This window comes from Acanthaster planci, linkage group LG01 (genome assembly GCF_054643075.1).
Source record: "Acanthaster planci isolate LZ-2023a linkage group LG01, COTS_SCS, whole genome shotgun sequence".
NCBI lineage: Eukaryota > Metazoa > Echinodermata > Asteroidea > Valvatida > Acanthasteridae > Acanthaster > Acanthaster planci.
Genome location: NC_141777.1, coordinates 15,406,983 through 15,425,160, shown reverse-complemented (window position 1 = coordinate 15,425,160; position 18,178 = coordinate 15,406,983). Strand labels below are relative to the sequence as shown.

General features: G+C 39.6%; 2 protein-coding genes across 3 annotated transcripts in view; one reads left to right on the top strand and one right to left on the bottom strand.

Annotated features, from left to right (window-relative positions):
• Positions 1 to 2,522: 2,522 nt before the first annotated feature.
• LOC147800466 (uncharacterized) lies at positions 2,523 to 12,912 on the top strand. Its single transcript, XM_087140139.1, has 3 exons — positions 2,523 to 2,683; positions 7,755 to 8,047; positions 10,032 to 12,912. Exons 1-3 carry the CDS (start codon positions 2,681 to 2,683, stop codon positions 10,204 to 10,206), a joined length of 471 nt encoding a protein of 156 aa, XP_086996265.1. The 5' UTR covers positions 2,523 to 2,680; the 3' UTR covers positions 10,207 to 12,912.
• Positions 12,913 to 15,350: 2,438 nt separating this feature from the next.
• dync1h1 (dynein cytoplasmic 1 heavy chain 1) overlaps positions 15,351 to 18,178 on the bottom strand; it is a 76,048-nt gene continuing 73,220 nt past the window's right edge. For both annotated transcript variants that reach the window (XM_087141705.1, XM_087141708.1), the window contains one exon: positions 15,351 to 17,262. In XM_087141705.1, coding sequence (XP_086997831.1) covers positions 17,116 to 17,262 — 147 coding nt within the window. In that variant the 3' untranslated portion in view covers positions 15,351 to 17,115. The remainder of the gene's footprint in view (positions 17,263 to 18,178) is intronic.

Here is an 18,178-nt window from a genome sequence, read left to right as displayed (position 1 = left end):
CTGTGAGTGGGTGACGAGCGCACAGTCGCCAGCATAGAGGGCCTACTGCAGCTCCATCAGGAATAAGCTGTAGAAGGCCTACACTTTGTACGGGCTTGAAGCTTCAGGTCAAATAGGCTGCGATCAGTTCGGTGTCTAAGATGGATTGGACCTTCGTGTTCTCTTGCTCGGACTCTTGCAGAAGCATATAGTCATATTCATGGCATACAAGTTGAAAAGTACCGGCGCAATTACACATCCCTGTTTTACGTCCGTGTTCTTATGGAATGGAGTAGATTCGCCATCTCCCATCACAACACGCGCCTCTACACCATCGTGGAACTGCCGCAGCACCGACACAAATTTTTTGGTGCTCATTTTACTGATAGTTCCATTCAGTCCGCGGCTGAACGGGGGGGGGGGAGGTTGCAACCCCAACCCCCCTCTGGATCTGCTTCTAGTGTTTTTTCCACAAAATAAACAATTTTAATTGGCTTCTATATATATTATTTTACAGTTCCTCTCTTTCAATGGGGTGACATTGGTTAAGTCACAGGAATGCTAAATACTGGGGAAATAAACACTTAAAAAGGAAACCAACTTCAAATTCAAATGTCTCTAAACTTAGGTTTTACTCTCCAGTGAGACTTTTGTCTCTTCATGAAAACTGTGCCGATTCTTATGAATGAATTTGATGCAATCCCTCTTATGAGTATTAGGGCAAACTGCGAATCTTAATACTGTGGCGGTCTTGTCTTTTTCACTGAGTCTGCTACCCTGTCGGGCTGCCCACGTCAGCAAGCGGTTTAGCTTTGGAAGACCGGTGACGCCGATCAGTTTTGGCGGCACAACTCGTGGCGACCACGCCCAGGGGTCAGTTTCAGCGTCAACGAACGGGGACAATAACAACAGGGCAAATACAGTTCATACAGGGCATCACTTCCACAACAACATGCGCCTTCACAAAGACGCTTCACCTAAGTTACAACTACTCCCGCACAGCAACGTTAAAAAATTACAATGAGTATGAATCACTGCAGATTCAGGATTTGAAATGGACAATTATAGAAAATTGACTAATAGCGATTAGTAAGGTGATTCATGTCTCGATTATTTACATTACAAAATGATGCCTCCTGGGTGCATCCATATTTGTGCACAACCTATGGAACACTTGAAATTTTGCACGGCTTTTATACGGCTATTTGCATATCTGCGTCCGCATTCTAAAGCCGATACGCAAACAAAACGAACGCATAATCAGCAAACGAGCTTTTCATGTTGCGTTGCCCTGCGCTAAAAAACGCACACACGTGCACATATTCGCTGCACAAGAATTTTGCGGCGACGTTTTTTTAATTAGATTTTTATTGGTGCCCAATGAGCACGACAGTCGCTGCTCCAGAGCCGTCAACTCACTTAACACTGCATGACTGAATTGGGGGAAGGATTTTTAATTCTTTTAATTTAGCGGAACTTTCATCAAAAGACAGCCATCGAAAGACCTGCATCCGAATTCGGACTACCTTGCTCGAATGAATGAGAAGTTTGTGCTCTAGTTTGTGCTCACCCACAGATTCTGTGTATTGGTTTGCCGAAAGTGCGTTATGTGACGCTTTCACTTTTTTGCACTGCCACTCCAAGATTAAGAACTATACTCAAGAGCCTCGCTCTGAAAAAAGCCCGTAGCAACCAAAGAACTGAAACCGTAGCAACGAAACCGTATGAATAGTACCCAGGCGTGTATTTCGGCTTATCATAGTTGTAGAGTCAGTTGACTTAAACTCGTCGCTACTTTTATGAATCGTGACTTGACTTGTATTGAACTGTCAGTTTTTTACTTTTGACTTGGCTTTGACGTGCAAAATTCAAAATTGACTCGCTCTGGAGTACGTAGCATAGCCTGTGGGTGTTAAAACAAATACTAACTGCTTTATCTCTTGGTGTAGTAAAACTACTCTCCCTCGGTGATCCATGAAGCATACGATAAGGCATGCTAGCAGGCTAGTTTTACAATACTACTAGTATTCGAAGCAGTCAATAATTTGTACATGTATATACGTATCTCTATGGAATAGCCCAACCCTCGCCAGTTTGGTTTGCGAGTATTTGCATACTGTAATAAATATTCATAATATAATTTGGTGACCAATCACGAATGACATGCCTTATTTGGCCAAAATGTCAGTTAAGACCACGCCCTTCAGTACCGTACGCTGAACGCTTTCATATCAAGGTCGCCGTATATGGTTTTTTGTTGGCAAATGTGTTTTGAATTGCATTTCCAATCAAAGCACCGAATGCCAAATTTCACTCTGATTTTATCCTTTATCTGCAAAACTCTCTTTTACGTGTCTTCACTAAAAAGTACACCTGTCTTTTTCTTTCAAGCCAGCTGTTGATTGGTTTATTTACTTTGCGTTTAGATAATCGAGAAAAACTGTCCAATGAAACACCCCTTTGTAAAGTAACCCAATCACTGCCATTTTCCACAATTATTCCTACGCGGCATGCATAATACATATATAGTGTATTAGATCCCGCGCAGTTCCTTGTAGTAGCTCTATATCGCATCGCGGAGCTATAAATTCAGCGGTACGGCCTATTGCAGAATTACGCAGTTCAGAAAGCAGGAAGTGAGATCTCCTTACTCTGTCCAAAATTTCTCCTAATATTTGAGGAAAACCTGTGTTTGTCGAAAATGGTAAGTAGCCCAAGTTAATCAAAACTAATTTCAGCATTTGAATCTAAGAACTTTAGCGTGCTCAAAAATCGTGGCGATAAAGTGTATGACATGACACGACGGAACATGTGAATTGTTGGCACGTCATGCCATGTCATCGCTCGCCATGCTCGTCATGCTCGTGGAGTTTGAAAGGGGGTAGGCCTAGGCTAAGCTGGATAAGCCAACTCGTCCTGTGTGCCATTTATGGATAGGCCCTATACATTTAATGGTGATTGGAAGTCGCCAAAAATTCGACCTCATTGGTGTGGACTATCAAGGACAAACCAGAGCTAACGTATTGGGAGCCGATTTTTCTGGCAGACATGGTAGAGCCTAGCTAGAAACATGATCCAACGCCAGGCTACTCGACATGCATGACATGATCAAGCCCCACAAACAGGGCTATAGTGGCTCTCTTTTACAATCTGTCGCCACCACAGCCCTACTTCAAGGCATGTCTTAAATGCCTGAAATCCAAACTGCAGGATTGTCACAAACTTTGAATCCTAATATCTTCAGAAGTGGGAATGACTCGGCAATTTTACTTACACTGGCATATTCCTCAGACATGTCAGAGTTCGGACTTTCATACGAGCACCCTATAGCTTTCTAAAACCCGGCCTGTAGTATTACATGCTGACCACGGGCGGCGCCATTTTGAAAAACGAAGGCAGCACTTTGTTCGTCGGAAGTCAGGGCACCCAACAGGTGCTGTAGATGCATACATGTAATTCGTATTGTCACAGTATTGCTTAGTAATAAGTAGCACGCACACTTGGCTAGTGTACAGTCCGCCCACAAACTCAGAGGAATACGCCGGTGTAAGTAAAACTGTCGAGTCATTCTCATTTCGAAAGATATTAGTATTATTAGTAATATTATTACTATTACTAGTAATCTTATCACTAATAACTTACTTATTAGTATTATCAGATTGTAAAAGAGAGCCACTACAGCCCTCTTTGTGGGGCTAGACACGATCATGATGGGGGCAGGGGAGATTCACAGGGCCTACCACCATGACCGCGATAACTACCCTTCGTCTTGCCCACGATCTCCTATCTCACAACCCCCAGAGAAAAGCATGTTCTGTCATAGGTTCACTTACACATAAGGTGTGATGGTTGTGGAATACTTCGAAAACTACTTCTGACTCAGAGCGAACACGGTTTACATGGTGTCGTAACACTATGGGTTTCTTGGAATCGAATTTTTGTGGTGAAATGATTCACAGGTGTAAGAAAGCTATTTAATCAAATTTTTCTGTTGGCAAACCTGATTAATCTGTACCTCTTGAAAAACGTTTTTTGAAAAAAATGAGATTTTTGCTCACCAATTTCTGGCTTCCACCCGCTGACTGTTGCTAAGTTCATGCTGTTCGTGTTTTAACAGACTGCACATGCGTCGAGCCCACCAATGACCGCACTTGCTCTGCATCTCGGTTTGACCATTTTTGGTGGTGGGGGGGGGTTAAGTCTCGCAATCTGTCGCCGCTACACAGCATGTCGTGTGTACACATCCCGCCCAGTGGGTGTTTCCAGGTCACCGCAGCAGCCAGAGCGGTCCCGAGATAAAAACGACACAAAATGTCATCCTCCACCACCGAAAATGGTCGGTCAGTCTGCTGGACTACCTCCATGTCCTTATCCTTGGCCCCACAGCTAATACCCTGGGGGGCCCCCCCCCCAAAAAAGTGGGGACTTTATGAAAAATCTTCCGGAAGGGGCTCCGTATATGAACAACACTGGATGCCCATGTGCACAAACCTATGAGACTTGTCTGAAAAACTTAAGTATTTTTGAAATAAATGTTTCAGAAGTTGCTCAGCTATTTTTCACTATTTTAGGACGTCGTCACTTTCTGATGGCTGTTATAATATTTTAAGGAAAAAGTAGTGTTGGCCGTATACGGAATTCTGCTTAGGCCCTTTTGGCTAGACACCCTCAGTCCTTCAAAATCATCAAACTGCCCCCATGAAAAAATTGAATAAAGCCTCAGTACTCCCAGATGGTCTATTTCCTGATTGAGGGGTGTTCACTGCCTCACCCTTCAAAATCCTCCAGCAATTCCTCCTTGTGGTGAGGCAGTGTGAATAGTATCCTAGAGCAGTGTGGAGAATTTCACACAGAATGTGGACATGAATTTATGCTTGGCTGAATGTAAACAAAGTCTAACCCACAACCTTGAGAGAGTACATTCTTCGCAGTCAACCTTAGTGCTTTAAAATCCACCAAAACCGCTTTGAGGATTTTGAAGGATTGAGGAATGTTAGTGTTAAGGTCATTCATTATTATGGGCAATTTTTGATTATCTTTGTGAAATTTTGGTTTCTGTTGGGTTGTCTCAACGTGGCCGTTTCACTTCATCAATTCATTCTCAATCATTAAACAGGTGATAAACAATGTTTGGATCAGGGACTAGACAGCGATAAACACCTTGATCCCAACAGTTGACTGTGTGTTACCTGTGATGAAGCCTTGTTTATGTGTGAGCACTATAAATGTATTTAAAGAAACAGCCGTCAGGTATTTTCACAAGTTGGGTGTTGTTGCCCAGTGTGGCTGGAATCGGACAAGTGAGCAGTGTGGATATGCATGTCAGTAGCGCCACGCTGTCGCAGTGGTTTCTCTCTAAATCCCAACTCTGCATGCAATTCTGTTTGCTCTCCTTTAACATTCTTTCACAATGCCACACTCTGGGGTACATCACTCTTCATCACTGTCTGGTTCCCTGACCAAACAGATAGATCCCAGTTTTGTTTATCACCTATTCAGTAATCAAGAATGAATTGATGTAGTAAACATGGTGAGACGATCAAATAGAAACCATAGAAAGAGTTCCATATACGAGCATCACTGGATACCCCTGTGCACATTCCATGAGACTGATCTTGATTGTGTTTTCTAAGTATATATGGTTCAACATTTTCACTGCTGAAAAAAGGGCATGTAGTCATTCTCTGATGGCTAATGATCTACTGCAAGTGAAAATTAGTTAAGTCAATATATATGGAACTCTTACCGAAACCAAAATTTCACCCACTCCAACCTAGCAAATTGCACAGACCCGAAATCTTTTTGGGAAAATTAAACACTGTTGCTGACCCTTGTGCTTATTTTTTATACACAAAGGTTTATGATTGTTTCAGATTTTCATTTTTTGCTTGAAAATTGATGTTTTTCTCACATGTTAAGTGGTCTTGTGGTAGTTGTTGATGTGATTGTGATCAAGCGCAATGCAAATGCGTGCCACACACTCACAGATTTTTTGTGGGGCCTTTTCAGAGATTAACATGATGCCCTCCACTGTCATATGTGCATTTCGTCTGCTTGTGATACGTTAACTATCATTGATATTAAATGCAAAAGCAAACTGGTGTCCAGACTATGTATCGCAATCACGTCGCGCATGTTGTGCTTGAAGCTTGCACAGTGATATGATATTGTAAAGTTTACTTCCATTTAGGAAGAAAAGCAAATTTCCTCTTGACATTGCGGACCATGTCCAGTTAACTGGCACTTCGTAGAGTCCTAGCTACTCAGACTGCCACTTGACATGCTTTAGGCCTGTTAACAGGGCCCTTTGTATACTCCCTCCATACTGGGTGCTGACGGGATATGGGAAACAAGCGATTTTTTCTTTTTCCTGACATCACTTGACATCTGCTGTATTTTGTGCGTGCACATTTTGCCAGAATGTGCACCTCTTACTCTGTACCGCTAGAACTGACATTCATCCTCTGCTGCGCTCTCATGGACCCCATAGAAAAAAGAATTTTCTGCCATAGGTTCTACATGATATTTAGCATGGATTCTTTGGTAGATGTGTTTATGCATAGAAATACTGCTCACTATGGCAAAAAGATTTTCCTTACGGAGGCTTACATGTATATCCTGTATACCAAGGGAAAAAGGGTCAGAACCATGCTTTGACCAAATGGTTTACTACTGCTGCGATTGATACAAGTACACTACTCCAAAAAGTTAAGGAGAACTTTTTATTTTGTGTATACATATGAGATGTTTTACTGCTGAAAATGTGCATTTGATATTTTGAAACGTTCTTTCACTTTTTTATTCCAATGAAAACACCATCTATACAAACACAAAATTCAAGAACTAGGCCCCAATCGTTGCTTGGAAAAAAATGACAAGTTAAGGATAAAGTGGTCCTTTTAACTTTTTTTGAGTAATGTATAGGGAATTTGGTTGCAGCCACTTCCTGTATGTAATTCTTAGCCACAACTGGCCTGATTGAATGAACCAATGTGCGCGTGTGGATGAATGTGTGCTTTCTGTACCGTAACTGTATCACTTACATGTGTGTACTGCACTGTCGAGTCGTGATGTGATATGCAAGTGGCTTGCCGTCCTTGCTTTGTCCTTAGGGGCACATGATCGACTATTAAATTTGCAGGATAATCGAGAACAAATTTGCTGGGATCAACCATGAAGGTAGAAATAAACTAGGGTAAATCAAAGTCATTGAATTAGCGCAAGGAATCATAATTTACATAGGCAGTACATGTGTACGTGTAAGTCGGCAAAATGATGACTTACATGTATAACACAAGTCGGCATCCGTGTAAGTGGTCATAATTTCCTGAGTCCCGAGAGTGCCGACTTGGTCGGAGTTTACTGTACTTGCCATTTAGGCATAAATGATGCTTGGTGTGATTGGTCCATGTTTAATAACCCCCCCCAGCATCCCGTGGCCAACTGTGGCTAAGAACACAGACAGGAAGTGGCTGCAGCGAAATTCCATATCCAGCTCGATTTCATGAAATTGTGCGACATGTTCTTCATATTTCATGTGTCAAATATGTTGGTTTCTCCTAACACTTAGTGGCATATTTTCATTTTCAGACTTTCAGTAATTGTCCAAAACCTGTTTCAGCATGTTCATACTAACTTTCCCATCCTGATGCTTGATGTGGGCGTCCTTGCCACAGAAAGCAGTTCGTTGGTGTCACAATATGTGTGTCCGTATTCATTTTCAGCAGATTTGATTTGTCAAATTGTTTTTTTTTTTACTTTTATGTTCTTTACAGCCAAAATCAGGCATACAACTCACCCCAGACGCCAAGAAAATGCTGGCTGAATTTGGCAGTTGTAGCTGCAAATTGACCTGGATTTTGCTTGACATTTGTCATGCAAATCCAAACGATGCGGATACTTCCATAAGGGTGCATAGTTGCGGTCACGAAAGATCACCGTACGAGTTAGTCCTGGCAAAACTGAGTGAAATGAAGTGTGGATACGCAGTGTACTTGCATGAGCTTTCTGATGATGAGGCGAAAGCACGGAAAACAAGTCCTCAGTCATATCCTGTTTTCGTCAGATGGTGAGTACAATTTTTATCGTGTGTGTTTAGCTCTTTGAACCTAGGCCAAACAAAATGATAGTTGTACTTCAGGTTACCTGCCCCAACCTAGCAAGTCGTGCCGGCCCTAATCTTTTTTATTGAACAAGAAATAACATGAACAAATACTGTTGCTGACCCTCACATATGTAGGGGTGTGCATTTCGGGAATTTTTGAAACCGGGTATCCGTTTTTTTGTCAACATAGGTTCCAGTTGTCGAGATGTTAATGTGTAAGTACTTTGATAAGTGACATTTGACTGGCCGATTGTATTATGACCTGTCAACATTTCCCCTTTTTTTTCGAATGAAAGAAACACTTGGATTTGAAATGCTTTTGCGTATACACAAACCATCCTTCCTGCTTTTTTGTTCTATTCGTCATTCACAGTTCCGCCAAATCACAGGAAATTCATATTACTTTAATTTAAAACTAATTTTGACACTAAAGTGAGAACAACTACGGCATCTTGGTATCAAAAACTAAACTGGTTCTCCGACTCGTTAGGTTTATGGAGCACATTCAGTGCTTTGGTATTACTATCTAATAAGAGGCCAATCAACTGCACAATTTGTTCGGGATCACTACTTACTTTTAACTCTAAATGTATGATTATTCTACGTATACATATACAAAAACAGGCTTGCCTACTTGAAAATTCACTTAAATCACCTAGGCCCCTACCGTTGTTTTTACTTTCTTGCTAGATTTTAAAACTTTTGTCAAAAAGAATATGTCGCATAATCATTCCAAACTTATTCCCATTATCACAAGGTTAGATATTTGTGCCGAAAATAATAAAAAGGTTGGTCTTAAAAGAATGAACAAATACTACCCAAAAATGAATAAAAACGATTATGATACCGAAATTACGAAGGAAATGTGAAGATCGATATGAAAAGAAACACTACAAGACTGTGCATGGATGTGGTACAGTACTATGCACATACCGGCCACCGAGACCGTGTGTGTGCCACGGTTTGATCTGTGTTACAGGTGCTTTATAAACACCTATATTATTATTTAATTTGAACGCTTCAGACCTACAATTGGGAATTGATTTTGGAGACATACCCGGAGACGGAAGTAAGTATTGGAAAAGGGCCATTGGATCAGATTAAATAAACTACGGAATGTTGGAAAGCAGTGTTGTACAGTATTTGAGTCCATCACAAATCCCTGTAAGTCCATCCCAAGTTCATCACATGTCAAGCCAATAGACCAATTGTGCCCGCTAAATCATGACTTAAAGTTTGTATCATTCCCATAGCAAAGTGTGTGGTGAGTGTTGTTTACAAAAGTGTAGTACCAAGCATATCAGTAGTCCGAGTATGGTACTGCTGTCCATGTTATTTTCAGTATATGATACTTAAAAAACACTTTGCTTTTGGTGGACACCATGTTTGTTGATATTAATTCCCACTGTAAACCACATGACCCAGCAGCACAATCGGTCTACTTACAAGCTATTCAAGTGAACTGTGACTGACGCATTCTTTTGTCGTCCACCCTGGTACTTACGACTGGCACTGTGAAGGGACTTAAGACTCGTTAAGGGACTTTGTGAAAGGACTTGTGATCGACTCAAATACAACACCGCTGCAAAGTAGGATCAGTTTCTTTCCCATGTTATTTCATGACTTGTTGCTGAAGGGGAGGGGGAGATCGTTATCTCTGCTGCAACTTGTGCCAGTTCTCTGATTGTTGGGTGACCAAGTTGTGCTAACTTGTCGACATAACTTGTCCCATCAACTACACGTGTATTATTTGGCACCTTGTCTGACCGTACCCTAAATTAATTCGTTACCCACAATCAATTACATGGCATGCAAACAGGACTCAAACAACAGGATGGCAGCATTTAACTGCACAGGGAGCTGAGTTGGTTTCAAGAATGGTCAGGACTTTTTTAGTAATGTATGCTTTCTAAATTGGATCATATTTCTACTTTCCTCTTGCTCCCAGGGCTGATGATTGTGAGCCTATCAAGCGGAAGATGATCTACACGTCTTCAGGAGACACCGTTAAGTGCGCCTTAAATGAAAGCTGTAAGATAAATATGCAGTGCAACGATGTCAGTGACTTTGAGAGGGATACCGTGTTTCAAGAAATCAAGAGGAAGAACCCCAACCATTTCTAAATTTTCCCGAAAAATGGAATGATGTCTATTGTATGCAGGGCAATCTGCAAACAGTTCGAAAAAGTAGTGTACTTTCCTTAAAAAATGATGGTTAGTAATTGTCTCATATACAAAATGTATTAAATACTTTAGAAACCCTCTGGGGATGTTGAAATGACTAGCAATGACACATAACTTGTCTTGCCCTCAATGGTCCTGACTCCTTAAACAGTTGGAGGAATCATAAGGGTTGAATTTTATGAAGTTAAGGCCTTCAGGTTTAAGCCGTTTGTTGCTTCTTTTGAAAAAAATGCACAGATAGCACATGCCCAGGAAGTAATTAAGATTTGCCTCGGTCTACAAATTATTAGCATTACCCAGTGTCATATAATTCTGAGTCTGTGAACCCAAGTGCGAGCTTCCATTTAATCAGTATCCTTCTGTTATCAGTCATTTGGAGTGTGCAAGGCGTTGCTCACCATTATCTAAACAGACTGACATTGTTGTTAGATTGTTTAATGGTGAAACTTTCCTAACATTCTTTTCAACATATGAGAGATTAAGACTGGTTAGTGTCAATCATATACATAGTCATTATTTTACTCATAGTATGGTCTCTTAAGTTCAACCTTATTTCATGTATGTAAAGATTTTTGTAAGAATAGAAGACAATATTTTTCATTGAACAGTGAATGAAGAAGTGTGTTTGATATTTAATGAAAGTGTCGTGTGCCCAAGTCCAAATTCTCTGTCACAAAAGTTTTTCCTTCAAAGATGAGATAATACTGTTGGTGGTCAGAAAGGGGAGTCAGCTGACTTGATTCATGTACATTGACTGACAGCAAAGGCGGAACAGATTCTGGCAGTCGGTACTTTCTGGATGGTACAAATGCATTTTTACTTTTTTTTTCATTTGGTTTGGGTACATGCAGCATGTTCAGATTAGTACACAATTCCATGTATTTGATGAGGACAAAAAGTTGCTTAAAGCTTCACTTATTTTTCCTTGTTGGCTTACAAAAATACTAACTTTAACTTGAAAAGAATATGTTTTTGGTGTATCTCTTTGCCTGAATGAACAGCTGTAGCAAAAGCTTGTGAAGTCTCTACGTGATAAATATGCATTATGATCCAGATATCGAACCAATTTAGGGTTCAGTGGCTACTTTGTGTGCCTTGTTCCTTGACTTGATCTTCATTCAACAACTTGTTAACATTAAACACAGGTTCATGTGGCAAGGCTTGAGACTTCAGTATTTCAATATACATGTATATGTATTTTGGGGAGCAAGTCTCATTGCTGGTCATTTTGGTGTCTTTTCTGCTAACAAAAAACAATACTCAAGTTAATCCAGCACCCTCATTACAGTGATTGAGAAAAGCTTCTCAGTAGTTGAAAGTCAAAACTCTGTAATAAGAGCTCTGTCAATACAACACAATTGTTTATGACCAGAAATGTTGGGGTCTTAATCCTTTGTTCATTGTTTTTATTCCTGATAATACAAGGTTCCTGTCATAACAAGGTAACTTGCGAAGTTTGATAGACCTTTTATTAATGAGGTTTGACTGTACATGGTATGAATTATGTATTATGTGTCCATGAATCAGCTTGAATATTTGTTCCTATGAATAAAAGCTGTATACTTATCATTGTAGCATAGTTGCATGTTCAAATTGGAGCATACCAAAGTAAGGCTGTTAGAATTGTCAATTCACATGCCAAATCTGCTTACATGTATTACATTATGTGATTACCTTATCAGGAAACATAAACTTACAGTAGGCCTGTGTTTTTCTTGCTCATCAAAACCAGCAGTGGGCTTTGCAGTATTTCTTGGCTTTCAGGCCGTTATTTTACAGTCATCATTGTACATGGGGCTTAGTGTCATTTTAGTCTACATACCTGTGTACATGTTTATGTATTGTATGGAGAAAGTGACATACTGGTAGCTAAATTACTTGATAGGATTGAGGAAGATTTCAGCCAAAGAAGCCACATTATAACGTAATTCATGGTCAGTGCTACTAATAACTCCACACGCACGTTGGAGAGCCATTCAGCCCTAGCATTTAATGAAGCGATGTCCACATTGGAGCTGCTTTTCTTTAGGCCCAGTGTGGTTTGTGTTCAGTGTAATGGTACATATACATGTACTTCAAACATGGAATGGTTGTGTTTGAAGCTTTGAACATTTTATGTTCATGAACATTGAAGGACAGTATGGTATTAAATAAGTTTGGACAAGTATGCATGGAGCTTTTCTTTTACCAAAACATAACATGTAAATAATATTACATACTGTTATTACAATTGTGCGGCTGAGAACAGGTTGTCTTAAAATGTTGGAAGTCATCAAGAAAGTTGTCATGGTTGTCATGTTCTGCAGTCAGAAATGCACTTTAAAAATTTTGGCAAATGGTACCTTTTCTTCCAGATGGTGTTTTGCTCTTAACATGACTAACAGGTCTTTAAAGTATGGGATACTTGCTAATTGTATTATTATGGCCAACATTTTGATGATGTAGGTAAAATAAATTAGCTTTGACAAGCAACTAGTATCTGCTAAATGTGAAAAATGTCCACTTCATTAGGTACATCATTTCTTAACCAAGCTCTTAATTCTGAACCAAGCTGTTTTGTTAACTTGTACTAATTATTTCATGATACCAGTCCATGTTTACAAGCTACTTGAATAAATTGTCTGCTTTCCGAGAGAAACTGTCAAATTGTCAGATTTCAGTTGTCATCTATCGTTGTTCTTTAATATGGAGTTTTGGGCAAATAACAACACAAAAGTACATGCAAGAGGACTGGCAAGGAGATACAAGCCCGAAAACACGGACGTATGAAGCAAGATATGAGACGGAGAGAACGGCCCCCACTTTGTGTTAGTCATTGTTTCACTGGAATCTGAGGAATTCTTCTCAGACATCTAGGGGGAAGTGTTAGGTAACAATAGTCTAGAGTGTCTATGGGGATTGGACATTCGGGGAGGGGGGTAACCCTCGGTCTCATTTCTTCAGCTTCAAGCCCCAGCTTGGTGCAAATGTGACTTTAGATGTAAATTCTGCTCTGTTAGAGTAACAGATTCCTAATCCAGAAAATAAGTGAAGAAATTCAAAGAAGTAGGATTACCAAAACCAGTGACCTGAGTAACATGCTATTGGTGGTGCCATTGATTCTAGGCACTGATGACAAGGCCACAGGCAAAGAAATTGAGAAATCACTGGATACAACCGACAGGGTTGAATGTGGAGTGCCAGCTTGGAAAAAGTCTTCCAACCAGCACTATTTCTTAAAAAATATTCCGAGTTAACTGTCATGAAACTATTTCAATGGGAATTGTACTTTGGGGAAATGCAAGTGAGAATAAGCCCATGTTGACCTACATGTACAGAATCCAACAGGAAACAGTATTATGGATGCAATGTCCTGAGCTGATCTGGGTCATCCTGTATGTTAATTTCTTTGTGACACTGAAGCTTCTATTGGGGTCAACTCCTCACACTGGGTCATATGAATAAAAAAATAATGGCTGTAACTACCAAGTTAAAGCTTTTATTTAGGTTTGTATGAATCACAAAGCGTATGCTTCACTGGAATGCATTCACATAAAGTGAAGTATTTGCTTTTTGCTTTTTACTTTGCTGGACAATAAGCTATTTGTTTTGTATGAATAAAATAGAGTGAATGCTTTAGAACTGGAGTACAGTATTTGCTTGTTTTCAAGATTGGATCAGTGCAACCTTGAAAAAGAAGCAAATTACATTGACAAAATGGCAGTATTCACGAATGTCATTCGGAAGAAAATAATATATGCACTTAGGAGGGGGTGCATAGAACTGAAATACAAGCATTGTTAAGCTTCTCTATTAAATTTACTATTAGGAGTCAAGCATACAAAATGGATGGGCTGTATGAAAAAGGTAGTAATTTTGTCATCTTTTACGTCGATAACTGAAGAGTTTGTGATTGCATCTTGTCAAGAAGTACATTCTCACTGTTTTAGCTTGATGAGTTTGTTGGTTCCATGTTTTGGAAACATCGGACGTCACTTTCACTTCATTTTTTAGGTTGAGCTTTTTAACCAGTTACTTATCCATTTAAGGAGGTGGCAGTCACGTGACAGTACTCAATCGCCATCAGCCAAATGATACTGCTTTTCAAGTTGAAGGAACACACTTTGCTTGCATTCTGCAGAAGTTTCATCACCAAATAGATTTTGTAGATAGGAATTGCTTCACCATGCGTATCTACTATGCTGTAGTTTTGGTTTTGTGTTGCCACAGCTCATCAGGTCCTACATGTAGCTGCTCTGTGCGTGTCTGTACGTAGACAATGGAAGCCCCCGTCAAAACCATTCCGCTGTTTAGTCAGTCACTGACATTTAAGCATTTGCTACCATTTGTACAAGCAAATGCTTAGAAGTAAAAGAAACATTTTATTTATAAAAATTCAAGCATTTGCTTATTTGAAATTTTTTTACTCCTTGGTAAATGCGCTTGCTATTTGCTCCAACTTCATGGCATTTGCTAGTTTTTATTCACATGACCCATTATCTTGCCACATAAAATGGGAGTATCATGATATTAAAGGGTATAAAAAATATGGATTTTCAGTACTTTCCACTTTCAATAAAATTTAATTTCAAGACAGATGTGCCCCCTGTGTAGTTGTAATCAACAGGAGTTATTTTTTCGGAGTTGTGTATGCCATTGACACATGGACAGAATTGTCTCATGGTATCCAAGCTTCATGCCAATTTGTTAAAATAACTTTTTTGTTTCTACATGTTTAACTGGATCCCTCATGAAGGAATAATCTATGTTCTGTTCACGACTCAATTCAGCCACCCCTATAAACACTAACCCTCTAGTGTATGTAAAATCATATTGAAATCAGAGGATTTGGGACTGTCAGGGACTGTTCTTTGGTGTGAGAAAGAATTCTTGCCAGCACTGAAAGAAGTCTTTAAAGCACTTTGATGCCACACCAACAGAACAATCTGATAGGATTATGCTGTGCTTCAGGACTGAGTTGGTAAGGACTTTCTGAACCAGTGTTTGATTGAAATGAAACCCAACAAAACAAATAAACTAATGGCTGTCATTTGCCTGTTATTCAAGTACAAAGAAATGACAACAAAGTTACACTGTAGAAAAGCTAGTTTGGCTAGTCTATTCTTTCATTTAATCACAACAGACAATAAAATATATTTAAAAAAAAGAAACATGAAAAAACCCCAAACCAAAACTTGATCAATGTGTAAATACCTACTTTAAATTTGAAGATCATTACGTTTAACTGTGGTATATGTAGCATTTATTTATGTTTTAAAGGGAATTCTTGAAGAAATACACCATTAAAATTATCCACAGCATTAACCAAATATCAAACTTCATAATAAGGTGTTATCATTTATAGGTCATTCACTTGCTATTTGTGCATTACATTTGCTTGAGGCTAGAAAGTGTTGAAAAGCTAAAATCAAAAGTTGCAGTCATGGTTTGAACTGCTCTCCAATTCAGTGTTCAGGAAACGCTGTAATTCAGATGACTGCAGTTAAGCACACTGACGTAATAGATGACAGCAACCATGCAGATCATGTGAAGGCTTGCACGTACTCTGCCAAATCAAAAATGAACTACTACTGGCAATTTCCAAAAACGCATTGATTATAGACATTGGAAATGGCCTCCAGTCATTTCTTTCGAAAAATGAAAGCTTTCCTGAAAGAACTATTCTACAGGGAGCTTAGTCCCATAACTATCATTAAACAAATATGCTTTTCAACAATAATTTCCTTAGTTACCTTATGGACAGCTACACTGTACTTTCACGACACTGAACTTTAATTGTTAGCAAACTTGTCATTTCCTTTCCTCTAACATACATGTACATGTAGAGCATTAACTCGTCTAAAGATATCCAACTACATCAGCAACATATTCTAAACATTTTCTAGATTTCTATTTTCAGCTGTGGCTAGCTTTGTATTGCAGTAAATTCTTTTCCTTTTACCACTATTAAGATGTGATAAGTATTAAAGAAAACAAAAAGTTTACAGAAACTGAGGATTTTTGACCCACAAGGTTTAAACATTAAAGCAGGTTTTTTTTTCAACGTAAGTCAATCAAAACAGCCAATATTTTGTTTCACATGCAGACATTATGACTTAAATCTACACAAAGATGACAAATATCGTGCACTACCTGCTAAAGAAAAGTATTTTGTATTTTCTTCCTCCTATTTTACTTCCTCAGCCATTTAAAATCTAAGATGATAACAGCTAGAGCTCATTTAAATGTCAAATATGCATCAAAAACTCACAAATCTTGATTTGAATCCCCCATTTCTCTTCTCAAATTTCTTTTCTCTACTATTCATCCCCATGTAGTATCTGCTATGATTCTCAATGACAAGAAACATCAGAAGTGTTGTTAAAATTCACATCTATGTTAATGGTATCTGACTTCCTCATCTAAAATCTAATCATGCAAGTAAATCAAGGTCTTAAATACAACCTCATCATCCGTGAAGGTGATGAATTTTGTAAATACCCACCAATTACAAGAAAATAACTGCCAAGTTTCCCGCTAGAACACATCGTCGTCATTGTCTATATAGTTGGATTACACGCATATTCTTAAGTATTACAGTACCATGTGGACACAACCCCACACAAATATATCCTGTGCTGCAGTCCAGCATACACCAGGAACAGCTTTCACCCAACTTTTTTACATTTGTTTTATAAACTGAATGTATGCATTACCTTCAACTAACTGTATTTAAATTACTGCAGATCAATGAATGGAGCTTGACAGGAAAAGGCCATGTTAATCAGCCATGACATAATGGTACATGATGGTTCTTTGCTGTGCTAAAGTCCCTGGAATATCCATTTCCCACATTTTGGCTGCCGCCTTTCATGCAGACAGCCCACTGCAAAGAAGCGCTACGCCCCGCTCATAGAAACTATGTCCCTTGTTCGTGCCTTCGGCATCTCCACTCTCAATGTTCACGGTGAAGAGGAGTTCTGCTCTGGTCTGGTTCAGGTAAACTGGCAGCAACACCTTGTTAAGAGAGTAGGCAATCAAATGCACTGAGATTAGGGCATTACAGTCAGTTTAGTTTGGGGCAGGAACTTTACAACTTCCATCAAATCTGCCATATATTGTAGGACATTTCGGGGAGTGTGCGTTTGTTGACCCAAGCAGTTTGGAGCGGACTGATCTGGAATTGGAATATGCTAAAGAAGTCTCATTCTTCGGCCAGACCAATGCAACTGCCAGGGTTTACCTTGAGTCTAAAACTGGATCCACGTACATGCAAGGTAGTTACATTAGGAAGGTGCTTAGACAAATTAATACACAATTATCTGTTTAAACCAGTCCTCACAATTGTCACAAATCTCAAATGGTACTTAGAATTATTAGAAATTCTGCCAGATACATTTTCCTGCTGATTTCAGTGTCCAAGCAATATTGCCATTAACCGCTTGCTGCCGGGTGCCTTTGGAAATGCAGTGTCTAATACCTAGCGATTTTGCAATATCTTCAGCTTTCAAAAATCTTCAAAAATTCATATCTTTTTCCTGAATGCCTAAACCCCATCGAGTGACTCTCTGGTGGCTACTCTGATCTGACAGACAACATCTATTGACGCCCGTGTATTTTAGCCAGGCCTGCCGCCTTGTAAAAAGAGCCCAGTTTGTACGGTGTTATGTAATTTTCTTCTGTTCCCGACTGGCACAGTGCGCTGCTGGCGTCTTTTCAATAGGGGGCAGATTAGCGTGCAGCGGTATTGTATCACTCATTACTGGAGCGCTGGAGCGGTTTTGTCCCTGGTGGTAATCCGCTCTCGCTGAATGCCACAAACACTGGTATAATCTTTCAAAACAATGACGGATTTCCTCCGCTACTGACAACTGAATAAATGAAGGCAATTCCAAAGCAGCCTGGTCTTTTGTTGCGAGTATGGTCTTTTGTT